Here is a 21,132-nt window from a genome sequence, read left to right on the forward strand (position 1 = left end):
TTTAGAAGACAGGTCTTGAATCTAACCCAGAATCTAAGCCAAAAAAAGGAAAGAAAGAGTCATTCTGTTATATCTTAAGTTTCCAAAATCTGAACATGGGAGAGAATAAATTCCTTAGAAGAGTAATGACTTTGGCCTAAGGATACTATGCCCTCTATAAGACAAGCAGATGAAGAAGAGTCGTCCAGACCTCCAAAGGAGGAGGGCACGGGAGAGGAAGATACCCCCGTGAAAGGGACTTGTGGGAGCCCATCAGAAGTATCTTCTGAAAGTATTAATGGTCAACCTACTGGGAACAATAAGACATGCTTTGTAGCACTAAAAAATAAACTTAAAAAAACAAACAAAACAATAACCTCACTTCTCTCAAACCCAAAAGCACCCAGTGTGCAGCTGGCTGTCCCTTGCAATCTAAAAGAGGGTGTTTCTGTCCCTGACCTTAGAAAACCCAGAACTTCTCAGGGTTGGCAACATTAAGACTCTCTGCATAGAATAAGTCCACACTATTTTTTATTTCTTTCAAAGATAACACACTTGGAATGTCAACAGAGTAAATATTCCTTAAGTATTTCTCAACAACAAATATGTACTACTCGTAATGTTTCTCATTAAAGTGTCACACCAAAATCATTTCTTTTCTCAGTAACATGATGAATCGAAAAGATGAACGGATATTTTCTAGTTCTCTCAAAGCCTGAATCAGCCCCTGAAAACAAGATCCTAAAATTCATCACCCTAACCTAACCCTAACTGAAAAGTTCAGGATTGCTTCAGCTGGTAATTTCACAAGTGCATGCATACTCTCTCTTTACAGTAGGGATTCCAAAGGACAAGCAAAGATTTGGAGCAAATAAAATAACATAATAAAATAAAATAAATATATAAATAAATAACATAATAAATATGTTATTTTTAAAATTCTCCAGATTTTCGACAGATACAGAGTGAACAATCAGACAACAATGCCAGCTGTTCAAAGCAGAGTCCTAGGACACTGCGCCTGAATGGAGCCCAGCTAGAATCAAGAGGAAAAAAGCAGAGAGAGTGAATAACAGAAGGGCTTACTGAAAAATATTTGAGGCTTGACAGTGAGTTTTCTGTTATGAAAACACAATGATTATCTGACATTCCTTATGACTCATCTCTTTGTGCCCATGCAGGAAAAAGAAGCTAAATGTTTTATATTACCAAATCAAATCAAATGACTTCCAAGTAACTTTGAAAGAGTGGTAAGTAGGATCAGTGCTGGGCAGCAGAGAAGATAAGAGTGAATTTAAAATTGCCTTCTGCTGTCATTTGCAAAGTCAATCTAAGCTTGAGAAGTCTTAGGTGCGGATATCTCCAAACCGCTGGATTTTGTATTAATAGACAAATGTCTGTAAGGCCCACACAAACGCACAACAAACACTTTACAGAAACTAAAAATCAAGATAAACAGAAGGAAACCAAACTTAAAGCATCTAATGCTCTGTGAAATACTAGCTACTAAGACTTGAGATAGGCTCGGTTTTGGTGTTCAGAATTAGCAGATCTGATAAAAGGTTAAAATAGAATTTAGATAACTTGTTTGGCTTTTTCATGAATTTTCAAATACAACCATGGAGTTGGGAAATATTAAAAAAATTCATGAGATTGGCCACGTTGTCAAGTGTTTCTGTGACACAAACATGCAACTTACGGATGACAGGGCACGCTTCAGGCCAATGACCTGGGCAGAGGGGGAGGAGGAGACATCCTGTTCCATCAGCTGCTTCAGCTTCTCTCTCTCCGTCGATATGGTATTAAAAGCTGACCTTAAAGCGAAGTAAACTATAAAGATATAATCATTATAAAAAGGAGTAAAGGAAGAGGCATTATTAAAAACAACACATGTATTTCTTATTTTAAAAAAATGTAGAAAAGTAACGGCCCTGAATAGTGAACTGAATAGTATAGCAAATGGACATTCTAAATTGACTTTTAAAAAGCACATCTGGTTGGGGCACCTGGGTGGTTCAGTGGTTGAGCATTTGCCTTCGGCTCAGGTCATGATCCGGGGGACTCTGGGATTGAGTCCCGCCTCAACATCCCCAGGGGGAGCCTGCTTCTCCCTATGGCTCTGCCTCTGTCCCTGTGTCTCTCATGAGTAAATAAAATATCTTATAAATAAATAAATAAATAAATAAATAAATAAATAAATAGCACATCTGGAATGTACAACACCAAGAGTGAACCCTAACTTAAACTATGGACTCTGGATGATAACAATGCTTTGTTGTAGGTTCACTGACTATAACAAATGGACCACGCTGGTGGGATGTCGACAGTTGGGGAGGTTGTGTAGGGTGGGTGGAGGGGACATTCAGAACTCCGTACTGTTTGCTCAATTTTTCTATGAACCTAAAACTGCTCTAAAAAATAAAGTCTATTTAAAAATTTAACATTTTTAATTTTAGCATATACATTGACCAATTCCAAACCTCCTGCCCACTATACAATTCTAGGAATTTATAACTTCTCAAGATATTTGGACACTGGAAAGAACACTTCTGGATTCTCAATTATCAGTATTTAGTTTTGTTTGTATCCCCAAAGACTGAAAATGTTTGCAAACAGAGCTTATTGGTTGTTGGGGAGTCATGGCGACAATGCAACCAAGAAACCAGACAGCACCTTAACCAGGTGACCAAAATGAATCACCAGGGAGGCTCAATTGGGCTTTTTGTGCCTCCAGATGTAATAGCCAGAAAAATACAACACCTTCATTTTTGTTGTACCCCGAGCCAGGGAGAGACCACTCCAAAGTGAGGAACATTCTTATGTTTAAAAATTGACCTGTACCTTTCAAAAGCATCAATTTCATCAAAGAAAAAGGCTGAGGAACTATTCCCAAATGCAAGAAACTGAAGAAGAGACATGACAATGAACACAATACGTGATCACAGGGGAGATCCTGGATTGAAGGGGAAAGCGCTCTTTGAAGGACACTGGAACCACTGACAACACCTGAACACAGAAGATAGAAGAGATGAAGGTACTGCTTCAACATTAAATTTCCTGAAGTTCATAACTACGCTGTGGTTAGGTAGCAGACTATCCCTATTCTTAGGAAATAGAAACTACAGTACAAAGGCACTTAAAAAAGATATGATGGATGATTCTTACCCTCACACGGTTCAGAAAAATAAATATGTACACATGTGCACACATCTAGGGTGTGTGTAGAAAGAGGTAGGTAAGGGACATGTGGCAAAATATAAAAAATGATGAATCTGGTTAAAGGATAGATGAGAGTTCTTTGTATTATTCTTGCAACTTCACTGTACATTTGAAATTATTTTAGGGTGTGGCCTACAGTCTTGTTAGGGTTCTAACTGCTTGATCCAGAATCCGCCACCCAGCTATATACTTGGCATTCAGCTACTCTGTTCACTTCCGTGAGCCCTCGCGTACATGAGAGCTTAGCACTGCTACGCACTCAGATGCTGGCACCAACGTTTTTAAAAACCGCTAACATATACAGGAAAAGATTCGTCAAATTTTGATCACATTTGTATGACTTATCTCCTAGGGATGGGGAAATGCCATCTAACTTACTTATCGTGGATATCACATTTGAATAATATCTTTCCAGTCTCTTTTAATATATTTTGTTTTAGAAAGGTAGGAAGAAGGAAGAAGCAGAGACATACTTCTTCTCAGATGGCCTGGTGTATTATTGAATTCCACAGGCTTGCATTTTTAGAGGCACTGTCATTCAAGAGTGGCCGATTGAGTATCACAGAAACTAAATACACATTATTGACTTACTTCCCTCATTTCCAGAGCCACAAGGACAGCTGCATCTCTCCATAAGCTGTTGCTGAATTTGTCTGAGGTTGTCATGTTCCGGGATGGATTTAGACCGTCTTCGTAAAGTCATCACACAAATTAGTAATTTGTTTAAATACACACACACACACACACACACACACACACACACACACACTTTCCTTAGTTTATTAAGCACAATTTATTTCTTCTGTGAACAGAACACAGGGTAAGTAGGTGCTCAAAGCAAATAGTTACTAAAATTTCCTAACAATGTCTATGGAACACACTTAGCTCTTTGATGTAAACAATTCCATTGAGCAAAATAATGGGCAGCACTGCAGAGTGAGCAAGTGTGAGCTCCAAACCAGCCCTGGATTCCTCCCAACTCTATCACTGAGTCATCACATGACCCTGGACAAACATCTGCTGTTCCTGGACTCCTGTTTCCTCATTTGTAAATGGGGGTCATGATTGCGTTTATTTATAAGATGGCTATGGGGATTCGATATGATAATGCAGGTATAAGACTTAACCCAATGCGTAGTACATGATAAATAATAAATGTTGCTGCCATAATAATGGTGATGGTGATAAAAGCAACACACAAGGGTGAGAGTGATGGTGATTTGAAATATGGGCACGAGTTTTAGGAGAATACGTTGGTCTTTTGCCAGGACAACATTTGTAAATAACTGGATGCAGGATACAGGCTCTATGAAGGAGGGACTGACCAGAATCTGTTCAACAGTTGGAAGAGCAGCCTCAGCTGGGGAGCAATGAGCCCCACAATTAACATTTCACATCCTGTTAGATAGGCACCCCCTCCTCTCACCCACACATGCTCTATGGGATACCCATACCCAGCTGAGGATGGGTGGGGAATTTCTCTTCACTGCCAAGGGGTTTTTTTGTTTTGTTTTTTTTGTCTTTTGGTATAAGTGTCCTTAATTTGGTATTACAGTCCATTTTTTCTCTTTTTTAAACTGAGGTATAATTGATATTAACATTATATGAGTTTTCGTGTTTACCATAAAGATTTTGATTTCTGTGTCCACTGCAAAATGATCCCCACAATAAGGCTAGTGAACATTGGTCACTTTAGTTACAAAAGAATTTTTTTTAATTTTCTTTCTTTCTTTCTTTCTTTCTTTCTTTCTTTCTTTCTTTCTTTTGCTGTCATGTCTATTGCTCTAGAATAAGTAAATGTGGCACTCATCTGGCTGTCACTTTACCAGATCAATTCCTCTGGCTCTTAGACAGCCTGCAGTAAAGGAAGGTCTCCCACTTGATGAGAAGATTCCATTTAAAATTGGCAGTATCTACACTGCTTGGTTCAAAATGGATAGCCGACAAGATTGGAGAGAGCATAAAATAAGCAGAAAGAAACTCATATAGTCACTATATTTAATTTTCAGATGTAAATTGCTTTCTAAACCACCTGACAAAGGAGCTTGGATGATCAAACTGCCATGCACTGGATTTCTTAAATGACTGTTTAGGCCCACTCAGAGGGCATCAAAAGAGTCACTCACAGCAGCCTAAGGATCCAGTACATGCAGAATGATTGCTGGAGGCTGCTTATGGGAGACCATATTTATATAAATCGTTAAAGACACAGGATCCCAGAGGTGAGGAATATTCTCTATGACACAATGTTTTCTCACTAATTTCTAAATGATGCTAGAGAAAAACCACTACAACAAAAAACTTACAAAAATAGAAAGATCCAAATGACTGTATCACATCTGTGAATATCCAACAGCAAATAAAATCACACAGAAAATCTTCAATGCTCAGAGCTGCAAAGAACCCCCAAGATCACTAAGGCCACCTACGGTATAGGATGGCCAACTCCTCTCTGTCTCCAGACTCCCTTGCCTGTGGTTTTGGGTCATGTTTCTCAGAGCACTTGCTATTTCCTAAAGCAGTTCGCTCTGCCCCTAGACTGCTGTGGGGAAGGAAGTCCTCCTGTTTCCAAGTCAAAATTCCCCTCAATGTCTCCTCATTGTCAAGTAGAACTACCTCTTCATTCATGCGGTGTTCAAATATGGAAAGGCAATTATGGCATCTCTGCTTACTCATCTTTCCCAGCCAGGCTTTAGCTGTTTCTCAGACCCCCTCACTGTACTAAGACAGTGGGATACAGACAGAATGGAATGCCATAAGCCTCTCGGACCACTACCTCTCCCATCTCCACAGTCTTCCATGGTATTCTTTTATTAAGTTAGATGGTAAGAGTATAGTTAGCATGGATGGATGGTGAAAGGAGGTACTAAAGGACACCTGTACTCTCAGTCTGCCTGAGCTCTACTGTTTAATGTGCTCCTTTTCTAGCAGTTTCTCCTCATCACAAAAGAATAAGGTCTGGGGGAAGACCAGAAGACAGCACTTTTATGGAGACAGTATGGTCCAAGGCAAAGACATTTTGTAATAAGGCAAATGTGAACCAAAATCCTACTTGTACCACTTGGTTGCCATTTTGATTTTGGACAAATCCTCGGTTTCCATATCTTTTATGTGTGGATAATGCCCACATCTCATGAGTACTCTAAGGAAACAATGAGAAAACATGCTATATTGTATAATGCCCAACCCACAGTAGGACTCATTATTAAAAAAAAAAAAAAAAGGACTGATTATTTTTCTTTCTCTCTTTTTAATGAAAAGCACATTTTGGTGAATTTTCTTTAAAATGATAACATACCCAAAATATATCCAGAGTGGTTTGGTCTTCTGTAATCTGCTTCCTCTAATTTTCAAACCTCACAAAATACCCATGGTTTTAAAATATTTTCTGATATTGTACCCAATGGTTCTTTCATTTAGATGCATTACATAATCTGATTAAACGGTCCCACTTATTTTGTGATGATTTACATAAATACAATTGCTCAGTAGAGTTTTATACTGAATTCTAAATTATGTTTGATAAATGATCTGGCTTTTCTTTAGATTCTGTATGTCTTCTAGCTTTTAATATGTGGAAATGATACCACTGTGACATGCTTGGCTTTTTATCCAATATTTCCAGAAACTCCAAACAGTTCAGAAAATGATCCTGAAACAATTAAAACTCAACACAGGAAAAGAATCAGGAACAAAAGAATACCAAATAACGGAATACAGTTTTTAACTTTGTTCTACTTTTAACCTTTTCATTTGTAAATGAGGATTTCCCTTACTGAAAATATCTTCAGGGAAGTATCATTAAACTTATCCTTGTTTCTTTTCAAAGTAGAATGCAAATGCCCCACTTCCATATAGGATCCTGGTCCCATCCTAGTCCTTTCCCTCCCTATAACTGCTCACCATACTCAACCATTCCTGTTTCAGCTAGGAATAGAACATTGTCTCCTAAAACTTTCATGTAACAATGAGCAACAGCATGAATTCGTCCTATCCAGAACAAAATAATCAGTCACAGAAAACAGTTGCAGAATTTGAGACCAAAAAGTCAGAAGAACTACTTTAGGACATTTAACAGATGAGGCAACCGAGGCCCAGAGAAGTTAACTGGCGAGATGAAAATTTCACAGCTAGTCCTAACAGAATGAATGCCTATCTTCTAACCCAGGTGGTGCAGAGGGTTAGCTCCATAAAGGCTTATTATTTACCATGGTTCTTGCATTATGTTTCTCAAGAACTTTTTTTTTTTTTAAGATTTATTTATTTATGATAGACAGAGGGAGAGAGAGAGGCACAGGAGGAGGGAGAAGCAGGCTCCATGCCAGGAGCCTGACGTGGGACTCGATCCCAGGACTCCAGGATCACACCCTGGGCCAAAGGCAGGCGCTAAACCGCTGAGCCACCCAGGGATCCCCTCTCAAGAACTTTAGTTCCTGGGTATCAACAGCTACTGGGGAGTGGGGGAAAATGTTCTAAATACATTGAAAATCACTGACTTAAAGCTAAGACTTCTCTGCTGCAGGATTTCTCAGGGCCTTTAATATTTACTATTCTTGTGTAAATTCAAAGGGAGCCATAATCAGCAGTATTTTCCAAACATTTTTAATCCTGTAACTCTTTTGTTTTTAAAAGCATTTTATGGGCAAAGTGTTCAGTGAAATATATTTGGAGAAATGTGAATGTTAATATATGCAATGTAAATTCCTTAATGACTTTAAAGTTTTAGTACTCTTTGTTCTCTGTTTACTTATATGTGTGTCCACATACACGCAAAGCCAAACACATGAACCAACGAAAACTCAATGATATACCATAAAAATCAAATTCTGTTTATGATATATGAGGGATTTTTTCAACTATGATGGGTATGAATTGGTTGTCTACCTTGGATCTAATCTTCTACAAAACAGAATTCACATACATTTAACAAATTAAAGAAAAAGTAGGCAACACAGACTATGTCACAACAGCAGTGGAATTCCTACATTGAGTACATCTGCTCTGGAATCACAGTCAATAGATTAGTCATATAGTCAAGAAAGTACAATAAAAACCGACCGTGACCCGATCAGCCTCACGCAGGAAGAAAGGTCAAGATGCTTTTTTAGAGTTTGAATGTATGGAAGTGAGAAAGCACGCGAGGTCACAGGACTGAGGAGTAACTCCATTCCAGGAGGCCTTTGAGTCACAGCTTGTGTAAAAGCGACTCCCAGAGATCTTTCGGTCTACGCAAGTGGACTTTAGAGCCACAGCACTGAAACACAGCTTGTTAGGCTCCCTGTGGAATTTGAGTCCGTAAACCTGTGGGGCAAAGGCTGTTGGGGAATAAGTGCACCTGGGCCTTTCTCGGAGCTCAAATCTTGACCTACTCCAGGTATGCGGCTGGCTCTGCAGCCAGCTGTTTCTAACAAAGCCTGAAAGGCAAAACATCTGGCCACAGCCCATTATAGACAGTCTGTGAGGCTGAGCCCTCCGCAGGAGGACAGAATCAGTGGATTGACTCAATATGGGCATTCTCTCTCTGCTGAGGGAGCAGCTTCTTCAATTGTAAAAGTCAGGATATCCTTGCTGTGGAGATGCATTTTCTTCTTGTTTATAAAAAGACAGTTTGTGGTTTGGTGTGTGTGTGTGTGTGTGTGTGTGTGTGTGTGTGTGTGTGTGTGTTTAAAGATTTATTTATTTATTTATTTATTTGAGAGAGAAACAGAGAGCAAGCAAGCACAGGTAGGAGGGAGAGAGAGAGAGAATCTCAAGCAGACTCCCTGCTAAGTGTGAGCTCAGCTCGAGGCTCAATCTTATGACCCTGAGATCACCATCCAAACCAAAACCAAGAGCTGGATACTTAACTGTGCCACCCAGGTGCCCTGGCAGTTCATGTTATTTAAAAGTTATGCTCTTTTTCAGGAATTTCCTCCCAAAAAGCCTAAAATACAACACCCTAATTACAATTGATCCTTTAATACTAGAGAACACACAAGGCCTGCGTGAAGAGCTTTGAAAGGCTGGAGGCAGGTAATTCTTCTCCTTTAACAGACTGACCCTACAACTGCATCATAAATGCTGACAAAGTTCTGACAGCAACTAGGACGGGAGTTTGATTGAGGTAGAGGTTTGTAAAGAACAGGAAATGGTTTCCTCATAACCACCATGTTTTATGTTTGTGGGGTAAGGGAAAAGCAAGCTGAAAGAATCAGGTCATGGAAGAAAAACACAGGGCTAGGGGAATAAAGGAGCAGAGCCAGTATCTTCCTTCCTTTTACTTCAAGCACTGTCCTCTCATTTTTAAAAAAAATTTTGTGTAAGAGGAGAGGATGAAGAGGAAGAGGGAAAGTTTTAAGCAGACTCCATGCCTAGTGTGGAGCCCTACATGGGGCTTGATCTCACATCCTTGAAATCATGACCTGAGCCAAAATCAAGAGTCTACCACTTAACTGACTGAGCTACCCAGGTGCCCTACTGCCCTCCCATTTAAAACTTTTAAGCTCATTTGCCTCTTTAAAAAATGATAAATTTACCATATTTTTTAAAAAGATAAATGGTAAGATAATAAGCACTTACAACTGTAGTCTCCATTATTAAAATGCTGGTGTAGAACATTCCAGACTTTTTAGTACACCTATACGTGCCAGATTTATATAGTTTCTGTACAAACAGCATCATACATATACACTGTTTTGAGAGCTGTATTTTTACTCAATGATATGTTGTGAACATCTTTCTATGTCTATAAACATAACCCTGGCCAGCCCATCCATAAGGGTGGTGAGACACCAAGTGAGGAGCACAGACTCGGGGCCAGGCAGGTTAGGATTCAAGTCTCAGGTTAGCCACTTTCTACCACTTTCTTATTTAGGAAGTTTTCCAGCTTCTTCCAGCCTCGGCTTTCTTATCTGTGCAATGAATATTACAATAATATCTGTTCCACAGGTTGCTGCTAGAATGAAATGAAATAGTGCATGTGGGATCCCTGGGTGGCGCAGCGGTTTAGCGCCTGCCTTTGGCCCAGGGTGCGATCCTGGAGACCCGGGATCGAATCCCACGTCGGGCTCCCGGTGCGTGGAGCCTGCTTCTCCCTCTGCCTATGTCTCTGCCTCTCTCTCTCTCTCTGTGTGACTATCATAAATAAATAAAAATTTTAAAAAAATTGAAATAGTGCATGTAAAGTATTTAGTCAATATCTGACATAATAGCTATGTGTTCAATATAAGGAAGCTATTTTTATTATTGTGGCTGTTGACTATTCTATCATATAATTATATTGCATTAAACAGTCCATTTTCCCTATTTTGGGGCATTTAGGTTATTTCTGTTTAAAAACTTTGTATTTTGAAATCATGACAGATTCACAGGAAGTTGCAAAAATACTACAGAGAAGTCCTGGGTACCCTATATCCCATTTCTCACAGTGGTAACATGTTAGAGAACTATGCTACAATATCAAAACCAGGAAACTCACATTGACATAATCTACAGCCCTTATGCAGATGCCACTAGTTTTACATGTTCTCATTTGGGTCTGTGTGTGTAAATACAGGTCAATGCAATTTCATCACATGTGTAGACTCATGGAACCACTACCACAATCAGGATACAGAACTTTCCATTACCATCAAGATCCCTCTTGCTACCCCTTCATAATTCACCCATATTTTTTTTCCTTTTCCTAAGCTCTGGAAACCACTAATCTCTTCTCTCTATAATTTTATCACTTCAAAAGTATTAATAAGTAGAATCATACACTATGCAACCCTTTTGAAACTGGCTATTTTCACTCATCTGTCCTTGAGATCCATCCAAGTAGCTACACATATCAGTATTTGTTCCTTCCTGTTGAGCTGTATTCCATTGCATGGACGTCCCATAGTTTGTTTAATCATGTGCCTGTTGAAGGACATTTGGGTTGTTCCTATCTTTGGCTAATGCAAATTAAGCTGCTCTAAACATTTATGTATAGGCTTTTGTGTGGACTTAAATTTACACTTCTCTAGGATAAATGGCCAGAAATGTGAATGGTAACTGATGTTTAGTTTTATATAAAGCTACCAAATCACTGTCCAGAGTGGCTGTACCATCTTGCTTCACCACCAGCAACATATGAGAGATCCGGTTTCTTCATGTCCTCATCAGCATTTGGTACTGTATCTTTCTGGAGCTCTAACAAGGGTATGGGAATACCTCATCCTAGCTTCAATTTGCCTTTCCCTACAGCTAATGATGTTGAACATCTCTCTAATTTTGGATATGTTAAACAATGCTACAATAGATCTCTTTATTCAGATAAGTTTTAAATTAATTTCTACAAATGAATTTTTCAAAGTGGAATTGCTGGATAAGCAGATTTTTTTTTTTTAACTCAAAACATAATGTCATACTGCTTTCCAAAAAAGCATCAATTTATACTCCCACCAGCAGCATGTGAGTTCCTCAGCTTTTAAAGAATACCTAATGCTCTCACTATCTCCCCTAAGGGCTTAAAAAAGAAACTTTGTGTTAATATATTCCCTACTACCAGGGAAATAAAATAAAAATTAGATTGCCCCAAATCAATTAATAGATTGATTTCTATTTCTTTAATAGAGCAGAAAACGAACCAACCAAGATCCCCTCTCCAAGGACATCCCACACCCAGACATGCATCTGACAGTTTCATCAAACATATCAAGAACAAAGAATATTCACTTACCTTTATGTGCAATATGACACAGGTCTTCTTGCATTTTAGAAAACTCTGACGAGGTTTCAGAGCCATCAGAATAATTTTTCTCTTCTCCAAAATCTAATGTTGACAAATTAGGGTTGGAGGAATGAAGTCTTATTGGGCCCGAGAAAGGTTTAGGGACCTGAAGTGACACCAAAGGGAGACATTTCTTTTCAGATGTAGGTTGCTTAGACTATCTTGTTACTAAGATTAGAAAGCTGTAGGAGAACATTTTATAGGTAAATCTTTCTACTGGGTGATAAGTTCAAAGAAAATAAATGAAAACCCAGGAAAACACTTTCTCCAGCAACCTGCTCTGGCTTCTTGCAAAATAAAAATGGGTGAGAAACCACATTTCTTCTGGAAATGATAGAAGCATTAAAGCTCTAGGTTGCAAATGACAGCAAAAGCTGCCAGGCTCTTTCTCCTTTATACTCAATTCCTTCTTCCTGGCAATAATCATCCAGTATCTGGGTTGTTAACAGTGGGTAGGTTTAAAATGTTTTCTTAATTTGCATCTGGTGCTTCTACAAAACTAACTTCTCATGGGCTTGTACACAAATCACCCTTTACTTTGAAAGTACTTACGTCCAAACCATAAAGTGCTTTGAACCAGAGTCTATGAGAGTAGAACAGATGACTTAGCCATTACGTTTCTGATTTATTTGACCCTAACAATGTCCCAATTTAATATGCAATGACCGAGCTGCAAATCTTGGCCTCTGGCTTAGCTATGCACTGGGGAAGTCGGCGGCTAGCGTAACACAGTGAAGCCCTGATGGGGGTTTGGGAGGTTGGAGGCAAGAGGCAAAAGAAAGTCTGCAGGATGTCGCATTTCCAGAGACTCCAGCCAGTAGGTTCCAAGGGATGGTGAATCCACTGACTGGCATCAGAAGAGGTGGGTCAGAACACACATGCAGGTGGGGAAGAGGGCGGGCAGGCTCTGCATGAAAGAAGGGAAACCGAAGTCCTGGAAATGGCTGTACTCCCTCCCACCTGGTGTCATTTTTCCCTTACCCAATTCCATTACATGCTTATTGTAGCATGCAGAAAATCGAAGTGATTGAATTTCTCTCTGCACAGGGTATTTGCAAGAACAGCCACGGAAAATCCTATCAGAGTCCAAGCAGCCCCCAGCATGAGACACAGAGAGCAGGGGAAGCAATGGTTACCTGTAGCATTCCTTTAGCATCTTTGCCAATAGCTCTGGACCGCCACCTCCTGTGTGATCTTTTTTCCTTTTTGGGACTTTCAAAAGCTCCACCCTTTGTTTCAAAACAGGAAAGAGAGCATAGAAAGTAAGGTCCACCAGACCACAGAGAAAACTGCACAGCAAAGTGACCACCTCCATCCCCTTGAGTTTGGCTGAAGCAACTGACTGGACAACGTCCCACTGTTAGTGGCGAGGCTGGGGAGCAGAAAGGAAAGCAGAAAAACGCCAGAATGCAAACAGAAGAGGGACCTGGCTGACCTGGATGGCATTGATAGCCGGCGCCGAATATGTCCGATGCAGAACATCCATATTCTGTAGGAGCTGGCTCATTTCCACCAGGTAGGCATGACAGTGTGCCAGGTCTGTGCAAGACAGGCAAAAGGAAGATTCATAAGCCCTTACCTTGGCATCCAGGTTTCCCTGCACTAGGGCCAGCTACTTTTTATTTATTTTTATTTGCCAGCTACTTTTTAAATTTAGCTATACTCTTCAATTTATATCTTTATAAAGATGAAATTTTATTTCATTTTTTACAGAAGAGGCAGTAAACTGCCATGGTTAAGGGCACAGATTTGGAGAATCCGAGGCAAGACTGCCTCGGTTTGAACACTTCTTGAACTCTGAATCTTGGGCGAATTACGTAACTTCTCTGTCTTCAGTTTCCTCATCTGGGAAAGGGAGATAATTAAACACTTGCCTTCATGAGACAATCGTGAGTGGACATATGGGGCATGCTTTTAGGATGCTGGCACACTGTAAGCACTCAATAAATCAGCTATCATCATTATCATTATTTCTAATATTGCAATAATAGGGTGTCGTCATCTGTGTTATCAGGACTCCAGGCAAGTAAATGAAACAAAAATGAAGGTTGTACTAGTCTCTAAAGGTAACTGTCAATCGGGGACCCACCTTGGGTCCTCGAGACCCACCCATCAAGATGACCTTGATGATCATCTGCACATTGACCTGAGAGCACCTTAGTGTTTTCACACCAGTTCCTTGGTTGCTAAGTCAAAAGATAGTTCTTAATTTGATGTTCACTGGATGATAGTGGTTATTTCCACTGAGAAATCAAGACCCAAATGGCTCTCAAACTTTGGCATCATCAGAATCAACTGGAGAACTTGTTAAACCACAGATCATTGAGATCCACCCACAATTTCTGATCCAGTCTACCTGAGAATTTGTGTTTCAAATAAGTTTGGAAGCCAGGCCAATGCCGCTGGTCTACAGATGGCACTTCAAGGACTAGCTGTGCCAAAATGTCACTCAGTGAAGCTCACTCAGGAGCTTCACTGAGTGACATTTACTGGGAGGGCAAAATCTCTACGGCCCCAGGTGTGATAGTATCTGAATTCAACAGGAGAAAATGTACTTTTCAAGGCCAATGCCTGGCATCTTTCTCTCATAGTAGTTCTCAATCATAGCTCAACTGGGGAAATTTTTAAAATTCCATATGTCCAAGTCCCATCGTGAGATAATTAAATCAGAACATCCCCAATCCCAGTGGTGACTTGTTTTGTTTTATAGTTCCCTGGGTGGTTCTTAGCTAATTAGGGTTGAGAACACTGAGCTTCCTGATAGAAGTGTTCTTAATCCCGATTCCTTATCAGAATCATTTGAGAAATTAGAAAATCAGTGATGCCAGGACCCAAGTGCAGACCAATTTAACGAACTTCTTATGGAGAGTGGGTATTCTTGCCTTTTAAAAGCTCTTTTGATGAGCACTGGGTGTTACTCTGTAAGTTGGCAAACTGAACAACAATAAAAAATAAACTTACTATAAAAAAACAAACAAAAAGTAAAAGCCCTTTTGGTGATTATAGTGTGCAGCCAGAGTAGAGAACTCCTATTTCGTGGGGATCTCCATTTGATTCACCCACTCACCTTCAGCAATGACTCCCAATTTTGGATATATACTAGAGTCAGTTTTGGCACTTAAAAAAAAAAAAACCATACACAAAAAAACAGAGAGATGTGCAGAGACCACCCAGGGAGACTGTGATTTAGTAGGTCCTCATGGAAATCGCACCTGGGTACTTAAAGAATATGAAAAGAAACCTGTCTGCATGCACACCCAGGTGAAGACGTAAAGCTCTGCAAGGAGAATGTCATTTATTCATCACCAGTGCAAATTCAGAAGCAAACTCTGGAGGGAAATGTAGACCAGTGATGGGGAAATTCACCTGAGGTGTAAATACTCAACAAGCAAAATTTCAGAGCCATGACAGAAAGAAGCAGAAGTTTCAAGTCACTTTACCTTTTGAGCATTTTTCCATGTCCTCTGAAGACTGTAACCATAATGGAACTCGTGTCTCACCACCACAAGAAAATGATAAATTGCTTCCAGTTTGAATCGAGTTCTGCTTTGATATACTGCTACGCTGTTCCACAGATGACAAAAGCATGTTATAAATGAAAACAGAGCCCAGTGGGAACACTTTAGGGTAAAGGACAACAAAGTGAGCTAGTTGCTAATGGAAGCCATCTGCTTGTCATGGGGAAGAAGCTCCTACAAAGCACTCCACTAGAGACCTGAAGCTCTGGCTGTCACCTCAGCCTGGTCATACCATGCTCTCATACCTGGGGCTGCTCTCCTGAATTTCTTCTTTGGTCAAATGCTAATCATGACAAAATAATGATATAAATGTTGAGAAATCTTGCAATCCTGCATGGCTATAAACATACATCCTGCATTTTGCAATCAAATAAGAAAACCAAAGTCAAAATGGTCAAGGGAGAGCTGGAGCATTCGGCCCTATTAAATTCTTCCTTATGTGCTGTTTTTCAGTTACTGTCCCAGTGATAACAGATACTCCTCTGGCCCTGGTTCTGACCAGCAAGGCCAACACATTCCTCCCCACAAGCCCCCCAGTTGGGACTCCCCTGCACAAGCCACCCCCCGCTTCTTTTAGATTAATTATTGGCAAACTCTTACCTTCCTACTTGAAATGGAGTCCAAGACCCCAGGTGCAGAGTCTGTGACAGTGGATCCTGGGAAGTAGTGATTAACCTCATGTGGAAACATGGCGATTTCATTCTGACGATACATTCTGTGGTGGCGGAGTTTGGAGACCCACTCATCAAAGATTTCTTCTGACTTGACCTAAATTATAGTAAAAAGAGGGAAACAAGAGCATCACTCAATGAAAGGAGCAATTATTCATCAAATTGAGACACCTTCTCTTTACATGTTGGCACATGTAGAAATGTAGAGATAAGTTTATTGACTTAGTTCATATTTAGGTGGTCTATGGGAACAAGTTTGAGGAAGAAATGGTGAATAATAATGGTCTTTGTAATCTTCATTTGGCCTCTCCATGAAAGGATCCAATTGTCATGCTGTTATTAAGAAAGCAAACCATTAAACAATGAACTAGAACTCCTATTTATCTGTCTCAAAGCATTTCCACATTTACTTGTCCCCACCTTTCCTATTCTTACTGAAAATATTAGCACCATGTTTCTTTTTAAACTCTTTTATAATTCAGATTTTTCAGATTAATCTTCTCTGAACTGGAACAAATTCGTAAATTCTTCCCAAAATATTTAACCTTGTTAATCTTCTTTGACAAAGAACACATTGCTGAGGAATGTGAAGTCTATTTTAAAACATATTTCTCCTGCACTTGGAAATAGAGAAAAAATGTGAAAAACTATTATTGGTGATTTCCAAGATTTTTCAAACACACCTACACAAACGTTTAGCCACTCTCTCCATAAATGAGTATCAATGTCTACTTTCCACAAAGAATAATGTTTATAACTAGCAACTTTTATTATATAAAGTATTTCAAATGTTTATAAAAGTACTAGAAAGACTATAACAAGCACCTATACACTGGATATTTCTTAATAGTCAATGTTTTGTGTGTGCAAGGGTGTATTAATATTTTTAAAGTGAAAAACAATAGATACCCACATATTAGAACAGACTCATGAAGTGGCAACTTAAAATCACCCAAAAGGATGCTAACCCTTCTAAGAAGAAAACTCCAGGTCAATCTGTTAAATCTTTACTACTACCACTGCTGAGAGCAAGGATGTCAGGAAATTTAGGAAATGTAAGGTCGGCTCTTAGGCTTGTTGTGTTGATTAGAAGTACATGCAGGAGATCCCTGGGTGGCGCAGTGGTTTGGCGCCTGCCTTTGGCCCAGGGCGCGATCCTGGAGACCCCGGGATCAAATCCCACATCGGGCTCCCGGTGCATGGAGCCTGCTTCTCCCTCTGCCTGTGTCTCTGCCTCTCTCTCTCTCTGTGTGACTATCATAAATAAATAACAATTTTTAAAAAGTTCAAAAAAAAAAAAAAAAAGAAGTACATGCAGGACTTAAAACACTTCCAGGTGCTACTGAATATATAATATACAGGAAAAAGCAATACAAACAGACTTATACCTATTTATCTTCCCCTAAATTATGTCCTCGAAATGTATTTCCTTTCCAGATACAGTTATAGCAGGGATTTTACAGGAATCTTACATCATCCTTTGCACTGATCTGCTCTCAGAATCCCTTAGAAATTGGTGCCCAAAGTATTCATCTTGACCCATTTTTTTATTGGTTAAATGAGGTAGAGGAATAAAAGCACTTTATTAAATAACTGTCCAGCCTTCTGTTCCAACCCCACAAGTAGTTATAGGACCATAGGTGGACAGCCACTTAACCTCTCAGCTGTCCTCCCTGATTCCTCATCTATAAAATAAGATGATGGGACTGGATGGCCACCATTTAAAAACTGCCTGACTCAGAGGCTATCAACGAGGACCCTCAGATAACCACACATACCCACACTAACATTCACAGCTGACATTCAAACAAAGGAACAAGAAACATGAACAGAACAAAGTAAATCAACACAGAGAAATATTAAACTGTGTTTCTCATGATATTAGTATCCAATGTTATTCTAACAACGAATCCTTACTAGCTGCTGCACCCCCTGGTTCTTTAAAAATTAGGAATTAATAATTACTTTTAACTGGAGTAGTGGATGAACAAGAACCTATTATTTCCTGATCATGTCAAAACAGAATTAAGCATCATTGGAAGTACATAGAGACACAATTGAAACTATTCTAAAGGAGACTGACCTTTAAAACAAAGGGGGGGGGGGCGGTCTTTCTTTTTTTCTTTTTTTTTTGGTCATTCTCAGCCAAGGGACATTTGGCAATGGGAGACATGTTTTTTTTGGCTATTATAACTGAAGGGGGCTTGTTATCAATATCTAGTGGGTAGAGGCCAGGGATGATCCTCAACATCCTATAATGCACAGGACAGGCCCCACAGCAGAGAATTTTCCAGCACCCTGTGTCAATAGTGCTGAGGGTGAGAAACACTGCTTTACTCTGGGCTTAGGCCAGGAAACAGTATGGATTTGACTATTTTGTGCAATCAATCAACCACACGTATTTGTTATGCATATATTTATGTAAGCACCATATATGTGCTTTGGGGCATCTTAAGACACGGAGCTCATCATCTCATGCTTTCATTTTCCCAACCCCCAGCCTCCATTCTTAATTTTCCAAGTAATTTGTCTAAGTAAGAAAAGAATCTTAACATCCTCTCAATTAATTCCTCACATTTGAGTACCACCTAATAATTACACACAAATACTAAACTATTGAGCTTACAGCAGGCTGGGCATTATGCCAAGTTTTTTACAGGCTGCCTTACAACATGGGCACTATAATTTTCATTCTGGGGAAGGGTAGTGAGAAAACGGAGACTTTCGGGGATTAAAAAAATTTGCCAAAAGCCCATAGCTAGTAAGTAGCCAGGCAAAAATTTAAAACAGATCGGGACCTCTGAAGCTCTTATATCATGCTCTTAACCATCTATGCCACCAGCAGGGAGAGGGCAGAAGGGGTTAGTTAAACCACTTTCAGAGGTACAAATTGGAGGCCCATACTTAAGGAGGAAAGTTCTTGACATTCACTGTAGTATGAGAATTTTAATGGAATCCCTGAAGTGGTAAGATTAATTTTTTTTCCAAGATTTTATTTACTTACTCATGAGAAATACACAGAGAGAAGCAGAGACACAGGCAGAGGGAGAAGCAGGCTCCATGCAGGGAGCCCAGTGTGGTACTTGATCCCGGGACCCCAAGATCACACCTTGAGCCGAAGGCAGACACTCAATCACTGAGCCACCCAGATGCTCCGGTAAGACTAAATATTAAATGTTGTATTTCAGGAAGACAATTTTTTTTTTAATTTTTATTTTTTTATTTTATGATAGTCACAGAGAGAGAGAGAGAGAGAGGCAGAGACACAGGCAGAGGGAGAAGCAGGCTCCATGCACTGGGAGCCTGATGTGGGATTCGATCCTGGGTCTCCAGGATCGCACCCTGGGCCAAAGGTAGGCGCCAAACCGCTGCGCCACCCAGGGATCCCTCAGGAAGACAATTTGAACCTATGGTTAATGGTTCTCCTCTAAAGGTGGTACAGTTTGGGGGAATGAGTTATTTGGAGACATGAAGATTTTTTTTATTACTGATTGTTGGCACAATCAAGGTATGTGTGTTGGAGGGATGGGGGACAAGGATGCTAAGCCTTCAGCAGTTGTGTGAGACAGTCCTGCACAATGAAGACCCATCCCACCCAAATATTAATAGCATCTGTTAGAAATGCTTTTATAACAAAGATCTTCTACATGTTGCTTGGATCTTTTGAAATATTCAAAGAGCATCACCAATAGTTCTTTAACTTACAATCCCTTTTGCAATATAAAGAAACCGTGCCACAGGAGATGGATCCTGGGAAGCAGCCTCACCTTCAGATGGTAAATGTGCTCTTCCGTATCCAGATCTATGCATTTTGATGACTTCTTTACGGACATTACCGAGAGCCCAACATCAATGCAGCCATGCAGCTTCTCTCTCTCTATCTGCAGAGGCATGAGAAGAGGGCGACTTGAGGTTCATGGTGTTAAAAACAGTAGTAACATCCCGGACACTCCTCCCCTATAGCCTCCCCTTCAACATCCACCAATATAAACGCAACAACTACGACTTACCAAGCACTTAGTGTGAATTAAGTACTGTACATGCATTGTCTGTTTTAGCCTATGAGGGCTAAGTACCAAGTGGTTTGCACAGCCAGTGAGTGAGTGAGGAAGCAAGAGAGCAAGCCCCACAGATCAACTCCCACAGCAATGAAATCACCTGTTAACTGCACTGCCTTCCACAGAATTAGTTTCTAGTATCTAAATTCATGTGGAAGTGACTTTAAAAGGAGAGTAAGGGCAGGAAGCTAAGATAAGTCACTGTGGGTTAGGGATTATGCCAAGTTTTCTACATGCAGCCCTACAAAATGAGCACTCTAGGAGTCAAGGGAAACAAGAGAGGATGAGGGTAGTCCTGGGTGAGAGGAGGACCCACACCAGGGGCAGGGTCGTTGTAACAGTCATTCCAGCCCCTGTGAGCTGTCTACATAGTATTAACAACAGGAAACTGTTTCCCCTTCATCAAGCGGCTTCTCCACCAAAACCCCTGGCCCCTGTAATAGTGAAGTGACACCTGTCCCATGTTTTGTTCCTGCTATCTCACTGGGAAAATGTTTTCTCCCACCCATAGGACCCCCTCAGTCCAACCCTAAGACATACACAGACCCCTGGATCCCTAGTAGGATGTTTAGAAGAACCCTTCACCTTCACTTGGTGGGTGAATTGAGCCAACTCAGAACCCAGAGCAGAACCTCTCGCCCATGTGAAAGAACTATTATTACTCCCTATGGTTTCCAGTTCAGAGAAATGCAGTCTCCAAATGTGTACAACCTCATCCATGAGCTGACAACAATTAGCCCTTCAGAATTCTTTAATAACATAGTTGATTAATGAGAAGACTTACATCCGTCTGGCTCTTGGCATATTTCAAAATCCCTTTGTCCAGATAGAAAAATCTCTGTAGGGAAGAAAGTAGAATTCACTAAGACATTCCATTTAAACAAGCACCCTTCTGTTGGTCCCAATTTTCAAATTCAAATTAAATATAAGTGCCTAAGAACCATGTACTGAAT

The 21,132-nt window shown here is 40.1% G+C and overlaps 1 protein-coding gene across 5 annotated transcripts in view; it reads right to left on the reverse strand.

The window, feature by feature from the left end:
• Positions 1-21,132, reverse strand: part of OSBPL3 (oxysterol binding protein like 3) — a 175,894-nt gene that overhangs the window by 44,191 nt on the left and 110,571 nt on the right. For 2 of the 5 annotated variants that reach the window (XM_041727837.1, XM_041727835.1), the window contains exons 5-12: positions 20,964-21,017; positions 19,889-20,002; positions 16,051-16,218; positions 15,373-15,496; positions 13,368-13,471; positions 13,069-13,161; positions 11,882-12,038; positions 1,679-1,809 (exon numbers count right to left, since the gene is read on the reverse strand). In XM_041727837.1, coding sequence (XP_041583771.1) covers positions 1,679-1,809; positions 11,882-12,038; positions 13,069-13,161; positions 13,368-13,471; positions 15,373-15,496; positions 16,051-16,218; positions 19,889-20,002; positions 20,964-21,017 — 945 coding nt within the window. The remainder of the gene's footprint in view (positions 1-1,678; positions 1,810-11,881; positions 12,039-13,068; positions 13,162-13,367; positions 13,472-15,372; positions 15,497-16,050; positions 16,219-19,888; positions 20,003-20,963; positions 21,018-21,132) is intronic. The other 3 variants (XM_041727839.1, XM_041727836.1, XM_041727838.1) reach the window with 2 other exon arrangements.

The sequence above is a fragment of the Vulpes lagopus genome, chromosome 13 (assembly GCF_018345385.1).
Source record: "Vulpes lagopus strain Blue_001 chromosome 13, ASM1834538v1, whole genome shotgun sequence".
Lineage (NCBI taxonomy): Eukaryota > Metazoa > Chordata > Mammalia > Carnivora > Canidae > Vulpes > Vulpes lagopus.